Source organism: Rattus norvegicus, chromosome 18 (assembly GCF_036323735.1).
Source record: "Rattus norvegicus strain BN/NHsdMcwi chromosome 18, GRCr8, whole genome shotgun sequence".
Lineage (NCBI taxonomy): Eukaryota > Metazoa > Chordata > Mammalia > Rodentia > Muridae > Rattus > Rattus norvegicus.
The window spans coordinates 56,031,231-56,041,194 of NC_086036.1; the positions used below are offsets into that span (position 1 = coordinate 56,031,231).

The window sequence follows — 9,964 nt, forward strand, 5'->3', positions numbered from 1 at the left end:
CAAAACCACCTTGAGGAGGGAAAAGAGTCCAAGAGAAGATTTGCACTTCCACATCTCATATCTCTGTTCATCATTGAAAGAAGACAGCACAGGCATTCAAGCAGGGCAGGAACCTGGAGAAGGAGCTGATGCAGAGGTCGTGAAGGAGTGCTGCTTGCTGGTTGCTCAGCCTGCTATATTATAGACCCCAGACCACCAGCCGAAAGATGACGCCACCCACAACAATGTGCACCCCTCCCTCCCCAATCACCAATTTTAAAATGTCCCACAAGCTTGCCTGCAGCCTGATATTAGGAAGACATCCCTTAACTGAGGTTCCCTCCTCTCAAATGACTTTAGCTTATGTCAAGTTGACATAAAACCATTAGCACAGGGGTACGAAGGAAATGAATTCTAAAGGGCCATGGAGGATCTTCCAACCTAGGTAGTAAGTTGCTTCTGCAGCTACTACCGCTCGCTAACCTGTGTTAATACAGCTTTGTTAGGACAGCACAGTTTCTACTTCCTAGAATCCCTTTAGAGCAAAGAAAACTAGTTTAGTTTCACTTTCCTGTTCTTAGAAATGCAGGGTCTCCTGAGTCTAGATACACCCTCCCCTGTGATTGGCTAGCACACTCTGAAGGGGAGACAAAAGCCAGAAGAGTGTAGGAGCCCTGCCCAACTTCCTTTTTTCTCTGAAGAAGCAGAGTAGACCTCAAGCCTAGAGCACACCGGAGAGCTAGAGGGCTATTCCTTTCCGGAGCAGTGAGCACGCCCACTGGACACAGGATTTTCTGGTAACTCAGCACTCAGATCTGGTTTTTCACTATCATCATCTCTTTCCTAAGGAGCTTGTGGGTGACAAGGCATCTAGAGATCTAGCCTGAGAGCTGGGCTCCTCAGGTTGAAAGCCACTGGGCTTTGGGGGCTTTGTTTGCAGGTACTGAGGACTTGTTTATAGATGTTCTTCAGAGAGGCCTAACTAAATGACCTGAGTATTATTTAAAACTTACACAGTTTTTTTTTGGGGGGGGGGGCGCGTGGGGGTGTTGTTCCTTTGTTCTCTACTTCCTGTAAGAGTTGAAAATGAACCTTGCAGGGTATGTGTTATGAAGTATCACTACAGAATATATGAAAACTGTTTTTTTCTCAATCCTACCGCTTCCTACTACTATTTTCTTGCCTCTTTCCACCCAGCTCAGCATATTTATTCTAAAGTCCAGTGGAAGTTAGACTGCAGTAAAAAAAAAAAAAAAAAAATGGCCACTGTGCAGTGCTTCTGCCAGAACATGCTGGGGAGAAATTCTAGGATTTGTTCGTTTTGCTTAAAAATATTTTTTATTTATTTTACAAAGATTTCATATGTGTATATAACATTTTGACCATCTTCCCCCATCATTCCTCTCTCTTTTCTCACCCATATTTTCTCTGGTATTCTTCCCCTTCCCAATGACTGCTGCACTGTTCTCTTTTCTTCCTTTTTGTTTTTTGTTTTGTTTTGTTTTGTTTTTTTGTTTTTTAATACACTGATTTTAGGGTCTCTTGCATGTTCTGGGTGTAGAGTCATTTACTGGATTCTGGGCAATTTTCTAGTAGCTACATCTCTAAAAAGAAAAAAAAAGATACTCCCTCCCCCACTAGTCAATCTAATATTAAGCTAAGGATAAAGCCTCCTGTACCCCTAGTCTCAGGAATGCTAAAATGTTGACAGGCCAGATCTCATGTAATTCTGCTGCAGCTGCCATGAGTCCAAATTCCACATGACATTAATAAGACTTCAAGTCACACCACCCCTCGGGCCTCCTCCCCTGACTCCTCCACTGTTTCCTGAGCCTGACTAAGGTGGGGGTTGATCTAGATGTCTCTCCCAGTTCTATTTAGAACAAGCACTCAACAGTCTCCTCTTTTCGGCCCTTTGACTAGTTATGAGACTACGAATTTAAATCCTCCCCACTGCAAAAATGAAACAAATGGGACACAAAGTACAGCAACAAAACCCTTGTCTAACTAAGGCTGAGATATCACTAATCTCTGGCATAATCAGAAATATGCAGAAGGGCAACTTGAAAACAAGTCGTGCTGGGAACATTTTTAGCTGGGCAATCCTCTTTAACTTCGTGGTTTTTAGTTTAGAGTTGGAGTGCTAATGAAGAAATGTGTCCTTCTGCAATGATTGATGGTTCCTTTCACTGTCATTTGCTGTGGTCATACGCAACGCAATGACATTGAAGACCACTTTTTGCTGTGATTTATTTTTCTCTTTATCATTCTAGCAATTCTTTGAGAATTTTGTACAATGCATTTTACTTATTTTCATTACATTTATTTATTCATTTTGTGGATATTCGTGGACTGGGACTGGGTGCTCTCATGCCACAGTGTGCACAAGCTGTGGTAGTCACTTCTCTCTCCCCACTGTGTGACTCTCGGGACGAGAACTCAGATCACCTAGCTTAGCAACAAGCACTCTTATCTATCCAGCCATCTTGCTGGCCCAAGACAAACGTTAGTGTGTAATGGGAACAGAGGATGGGTTCTAAAAGAATGGAAAGCTTTGGTGGAACAATCCTCTGCATCTTTTGTCTTCCTTCCTCCCCTCAGACTAAATACAGTGTGTCCAGGCTCATGGTTGCACTGATAGATATAATTGTGCTCAATTCCATCAGGGTCCAGTTAGCTTTTGTGATTGGCCAAATTTATTATCCAATAATTAATTTCAGTAACTATGAGGAAAGCTTCAATCTGCCCATCGATGCATCCTCCTCCCCATTAGTTTTATCTAAAGCTGAGTGATTCAAAGGGGAATAGATTATGGAGTCTCTTGAAGTTATCCTGAAAATGTAGCAGGAATTACCAAGCCAGGAGGCTATGGGCTTAGCAACCCCCTACCTGTGCATGATGTGTTATTTCTCTGTAAGGACACCCCTTTTTTCTGAATATGGGGAGCAGAGCTCTGGTTTTGTCACCACTGTTGCTTGGCACTTTGTTGTGTTGCTAACAACAGCGCTGGGGCAGAGGGCCTGTGCTTGTCAGCAGTCACATGTCAGGAGAAAATGCAAATAGTTACCTTAAGGAAGCATCAAGCTCAGATAATTTTACAAGAACGGTATATATGAATTTAGGTATTAGGATATTGTATCCCATAACATTAAATAAAAATGTATGCTCTACTAGCCCCATGAATTGCTGGTCAAATACAGTTTATTTTGTAACTCCTCACAATCTTTACATTATGGCTGTGGTGAATGATATTCTACTTTTGTAAGTGAAACCAAAACCATATCGATATCTCAATGGAACCACGTTGATATAAAGAAGACTAGATTTCTAGATTTGTTTCAGTGAATTTGACCTTGGGAACTTTTAAAAACCTTTTATTATAGCCAACTGAGTCATACCCATGGACTTTTTAGCTTTTACAAAACAGTTATGGCAGGTTATATTTTGGGGTTTTAGTGTGTTTCATCTGTCACCCTGGAGCCATCCTCTTAGAACAAAACCAATTTAAAAGCTAAAATTTCTTCTCTACAACATTTTCTTTAAAAATGTATCTGCATACTTATGACCTCTGAAACACCTTTTCATCTACTTATTGGATCCTGTTTTTATTTTTAATACTGTAAAGCATATTGAAACGCACACACACACACACACACACACACACACATACATACACACACACATACATACATACATACATACACACACACATACATACACACATACATGCATACACACACATACACATACAAACATACACACATACACACATACACACATACACACATACACACATACATACATACACACACACATACATACATACATACATACACACACATGCATACACACACACATACATACATACATACATACACACACATACATACACACATACATGCATACACACACATACACATAAACACATACACACATACATACATACATACATACACACACATACATACACACATACATGCATACACACACATACACATAAACACATACACACATACACACATACACACATACACACATACACACATACATACATACATACATACATACATAATGTATTTGTTGCCCCAAAGAACTCTCGGGGTTGAAATGATTGCTTTATCATAGGGTCATAAGCATCATTAGACCAATTTGTCAGAACAGGCCCCGTGGAGTTACTATCAAAATCAGACTATGTCCCCCATTGCAACAGTCAGGACTCTGGAAGGAAGCAGAAAACAGAACACATGGATACCTCACAAAGGCCACACAACTGTATCCTCGGAGACAAAACAGAATAGATGTGTGCATTTAAATTAGAAGTCAGATAAGTTTTAACTGGATACATTCATAAACCTTAAGAAACATGAACAAAACAGTGGATGTCATTCTGGGCCGTGTCTGTGCTCAGTTTCATTGCTTATGCTATTGTTCTGTGGCAGGGCAGGCTCAGAGAAGAGCCTCCATTGTCTCTGGGCAGGAACTTTATCTTAGAGGGAATTAATCATAATAGTTCTAGCTGCAGTCTGTCTCAGGGAAGCAAAGAGCATTATAGCATTTAATAGACAATTATTAACCCAATCGGCCAGCACCCCGGGAAGAATACACATTAGCAATTCTGAAGGCAGCCTCACCTTTTACCAGCAAATCTAAGTTATTTCTCAAAGATTTATTTAAGTTATGTGAACTAGAAGGCATTTATGTTAATCTACCACTTATAATTTAGATTAATGCCCACTACAAGGCAATTTGGTGCCACATAAGCAATACATGAGCATAGGCATACATGTAGATGTGACACAACATACACATGCATGAAAACATACATCAAACACATTTTAAGAAAACCACAAGAATTGTTTTGCTAAATTTATCACGTCAGGATTTTTTTTTAAAGTCTTCTTCTCTGGTTATTTTTCTCTAAGTCTCTAAGTAAGCTTCAATCTTAAATCTGTTCTTTAAAAGTTCTCAGTTCCAGTAGGAGAAAATTAGGAAACTTGTATCCCAGTATGTAGCCTTTACCTTAAACAGGATAACTAAACAGGAAGTGGTGTGACCCTGGGGGCTTGGGGGGCAGGGAAGGCTAGTCAACATGCAAACTCTTTTCTTTACTCAGTTGAAATTTGATTTTGGTGTTTACAGGACTGAATTGCAAAAATCATGTACCTGGACAATCTGGAGCATGAAAATGAAACCAACCTACTAACACACACACACACACACACACACAGAGAGAGAGAGAGAGAGAGAGAGAGAGAGAGAGAGAGAGAGAGAGAATGGCTTTACCTTGATGCAGATGTATAGGATGAGATATTCCACCTCCTTATCATCAGAAAAAATCCCAAGTCTGAGGTTCAAGAAGCACACTGGGGTAGATAAGGGATTGTGTACGCCATAGAGGAACAGGCAGACAGCAACACAGCGGAGGATCTGAGATCAGGCCCACGTGGAAGAGTGGGAAATCCCTTCTTAGGCTCTCAGGGGAAGAGGGGATTTCTAGCTTGGTGAGGAGGACTCAAGCAGTCTACAAGAGTGTGGACAGCAAAAATCTGGATTGGGTTTTTCATTGAGTTGTTTGGATTTTTGATGGTAAACTTCTTGAATTCTTTATATATTTTGAATATTAGCCCTCTATTGGATGTGACGGTTACTGAAGGTTTTTTCCCCAATCTGTAGGATGCCCCTTTGTTTATTGACTATGTCCTTTGCCTTACAGAAGCTTTCCACTTTTATGAGGTCCCATTTATCAATTCTTGATCTTAGAGTGTAAACCATTGGAGTTCTGTTTAGTTCTTATTTTAGTCATGGAGACCTATCGTACCTGAAATTATAACAATTCAACATGAATGTGGTTGCTTTACAAAATGATTTGGCCCTGGCTAACATTTTAAATTGCTAGAAGTTAAACCCAGAATCTCTTCCAATCTTCCCAGAACTCCTTTGAGGCTTTCACAGTCAAGTTTCCCTGACTAGACTCCCCATTCCAGATGCAGCAGACTCCTGTTAGTCTCCCTGGAGCCTGTAAGGACAAGAATATCTCTCAGTTCTCCAGACCCCAAACTCAAGATGCAGTCTAAAACCTGTGGCTGAGCCCTGCATGCTTCTCTGATCCATCTGGTCTTTTTCCCTCTATCACAGAACTGTTAGCTGGCTCAAGGGTCCTACAACATTAGCAAGATTGAAACAATTTCTGAAGATTCTGAGAAGCTACAAAGCTTTCTCAGGACCACCTGGCTGTGCCTGAGCTGAAATCCAGGTCCCTGACCTGCTTCCCTTACCTGTTTTATATCCAGCAGTACAGAGAGGTCTTTCCTGAAAGGGGTTCTTTAATGTAACCAGCAATTCAAAGCTTCCCTGGGGTAACACCAATGAGTAACCTGATCCAGCAAGTCTAACTCAGAGCCAAAATAAACAAGGAAATAGGACACCAGTGGAGAGATACTTAGTGCCTGAATCAGGCAAAGCTGGTACAGGAGTCATTTCCAAAGCAGAGCTCTGACTCCCTCCCCAACAGAGGAAGCATAGGAATTTTATGTAAGGTGCATACATCTCCATAGAGAGGGGTGTGAACTTTCACTCATGAGCATGTTAGGATCACATTCCCTGAGCATGCTCACTTTAAAGTGAGGTACAGAACTGCCTCCCGGAGTCCTCAGCTTTCATGATATTTTAGTTGGCAATAAAAGAAAGGATAGGTTGAAGGTGCTGAGTGAAGGGATCTGTCCATGAAGGTGCCTGCCTCGATTGATCAGTAACAGATTGACACATCTTGTTGTCCTTGGTGGCTTTTTTGTTTTGTTATTTTTTTGTTTTCTTTTGTGGTGACCCACTTTTTTATTTATTTATCCCCACCTGCCCCCTTTTAATTTATTTTTCACCTCCTGGTCCATACCCCTACCCCTGAGAGTTCCACATCCTATAACTCCTCCCTGCCCCACCCCACCCACCCCACCAGACGTCTAAATTTCCTTCTGCTGTGAATGTTGGAGACTTCATCTCACCTGGTATATGCTGCCTTCCTGGTGATCCAGTATCTGAGAGATTTCAGAGGTCCAGGTTAATTGAGACTGCTGGTCGGCCTACAGGGTTGCTCTCCTCCTTAGCTTCATACAGCTTTTCCCCAATTCAACCAGAGGGGCCAGGAGTTTCTGTTCATTACTTGGGTACACATTTCTTTTTTTTTTCTTTTTTTCGGAGCTGGGGACTGAACCCAGGGCCTTGCGCTTCCTAGGCAAGCGCTCTACCACTGAGCTAAATTCCCAACCCGGGTGCACATTTCTATATCTGACTCTATGAGCTGATTGTTGGGTCTTTTGGAGAGCAGTCATGGTAGACCCCTTTTTGTAACTAAGGAAGTAACTTCCTTTAAAATACCGTAAGAACTGAATACTTCATAAAGGCCAAATAGCATAGATTATAAAGAATGATGGACACAGTTACAGACATACAACCCAAGTAGGGCAATTGAGAGTCCATGACCAGATACAGATGAATAACACTGGAAGCTGGAAGGGGAGGGACCTCTGCTGGCATGGTCTACATGTCACAGAGACACAGAGGGGTTTGAAAGGTAAAGTAGACCTGTGGAGAGACAGTGGAGAATAAACCATTCAAATCTCATGTGCTAGTCTCAGCTATCTGCAGAAGGAATGGTCCTACACTGTTACTCATGGGTGAAATCTAAAGTATCCAAACTCAAAGAAGTGGAAAGCAGGGTGGTGGTCTGTCACGCAATGAGATGAGAGAAATGGGATAATGGTAGTCAAAGGACTCAAAGACCCAATTGTGTGAAAGGAACATCTGGGAGATTGAATGCACAATTACAACCACTAAAAATAGTGTATGTGCCAATGTGCTTGAAATTGGCTACAATTAAGATCTTAAATTTCATGCATACTCTCTTGGCTCTCCTTTCATTCTTCCAGTGGCTTTATTTGCTTGAAGTCATGGGTCAATGGTTCTCTTCGAAGAATGAACAGCACCAAGATTTGGCCTCCAGTTTTAAAGAATATTTTAAGAAATTTAAGACGGGACACAAAATCATTTCTGAGGAAATCATCACTTCAGTTGAATTAAGCATGACAAAAGGGAACATTCAAATGGCAAACTCTACAATCAGTGAGGCATTAAGAGATATCGATGGTACACCGCTCAATGTTGCTGTCACCGGGGAGTCTGGAGCAGGAAAGTCCAGCTTCATCAATGCCCTGAGAGGCATTGGGCATGAAGAGGAAGGTGCAGCTGAAATTGGGGTGGTGGAGACAACCGCGGAGAGATGGCCGTACAAACACCCCAGTATGCCTAATGTGGTCATTTGGGACCTGCCTGGGATTGGAACCACAAATTTTCCACCAAAAACGTATCTAGAAAAGATGAAATTCTATGAATATGACTTCTTCATTATTATTTCAGCCACCCGCTTTAAGAAAACTGATACAGACCTCGCCAAAGCAATCAGTATGATGAAGAAGGATTTCTACTTTGTGAGAACCAAGGTGGACTCTGACTTACGAAATGAAGAGAACACCAAACCACGATCCTTTGACAGAGAAAAAGTACTGCAGAACATCCGCCTTAACTGTGTGAAACACTTCAAGGAGAATGGCATGGATGAGCCACCAATCTTCTTGATCTCTAACATAGATCTTTCTGACTATGATTTCCCAATCCTGATGGACAAGCTGATAAGTGATCTCCCTGTATACAAGCGACACACTTTCATGCTCTCCTTACCCAATATTACAGATTCAACCATTGAAATGAAGAGACAATGTTTGAAGCAGAGGATTTGGCTCGAAGCCTTTGCAGCTGACCTACTGAGAATCCTCCCTTCACTGACCTTCCTCTTGGACAGTGATTTGGAGACTCTGAAGAAATGCCTGAAGTTCTATCGCACTGTGTTTGGGGTGGATGATGCAGCTTTGCAGAGTTTAGCTAAGGACTGGCAAATGCCGTTGGTTGAGCTCGAGGCCATGATGAAATCTCCGATCGTGTTCAAACCTACAGATGAAGAAACAATACATGAAAGGCTTTCAAGATATTATCATGATTACTGTTCGGCTAATGGACATTTATTTACTGATGATCGTGATCTTAGAGAAATATCTTACCTGAAATATTATTTCCTTGACATAGTGACTGAGGATGCTAAAACTCTTCTCAAAGAGATATGTGTAAGAAACAAGTTGGTTTCTAATTAGCATGAAGTTGTGTGGCTGTAAAAAAAATCAGGATCGATGACAGAAAAGTAGGATGGCGATATTAGAAAACAATATACTGTGTTTATTCAAGCTATTCAGACTTTATCCATATTTAGTGATTACATATCCACACTAGCTGTAGCAAGGGGATCAGATTTGTATAAATAAGGTGATAACTAAAAACTGTCTCCTCACTTTAAGTAAACTCTCAGATCAAGTAATTCTACTTGCATTTTAATTTGTTAAGTACAAATTGACATCCACATTCAGGGTTAGCATTGTGGTGGTTAGTATTGTCAACTGGACAGACTCTAGAATCACCTGAAAGATTAATCTCTGACCTTGCATTAGGGAAGTTATTTTACTTAAGTTAACTGAGGTAGGAAGCTCTGCCCACTCTGGGAGGCACCATTCCCTAGCTTGCATTCTTTGTGTATATGGAGAGGGGGCTAAGCATCAGCATAGTAGCATTCTTTAATAGCTCTTCAGTTGCTTTTTATTTAAACTGTGCACAAGTGACACTAGCTGCTTCAAGGCACTGCAGGGACTTCTTGATAGTAATGGGCTGTATAAACTTGCACATGATAATGTAGGTGCTCTTTACAGAGATGTTAAAGGAGAAACCATAACCAGGCTGGAGAGATGACTCCGTCAACAAAGTAGACCATGCAAGTCTGAAGACCTGAGCTCAAATTCCCAGATTCCACATAAAGCCAGCATCTGTCATTCATGCACTTGTTTTTTTTTTTTTTTTTTTTTTTGGTTCTTTTTTTCGGAGCTGGGGACTG

The 9,964-nt window shown here is 41.2% G+C and overlaps 1 protein-coding gene across 1 annotated transcript; it reads left to right on the top strand.

Moving 5' to 3' along the window:
• Window positions 1-676: 676 nt before the first annotated feature.
• On the top strand, window positions 677-9,397 carry Ifgga2l1 (interferon-gamma-inducible GTPase 2 like 1). The gene is made up of 2 exons (NM_001012353.1): window positions 677-776; window positions 7,902-9,397. The coding sequence occupies exon 2, from the start codon at window positions 7,923-7,925 to the stop codon at window positions 9,174-9,176; it is 1,254 nt and encodes a 417-aa protein (NP_001012353.1). The 5' UTR covers window positions 677-776; window positions 7,902-7,922; the 3' UTR covers window positions 9,177-9,397.
• Window positions 9,398-9,964: the final 567 nt, after the last annotated feature.

Bases quoted from the DNA above. Each gene is read 5' to 3' on its own strand.
- Ifgga2l1 (NM_001012353.1), top strand. From the start codon at position 7,923: ATGGGTCAATGGTTCTCTTCGAAGAATGAACAGCACCAAGATTTGGCC.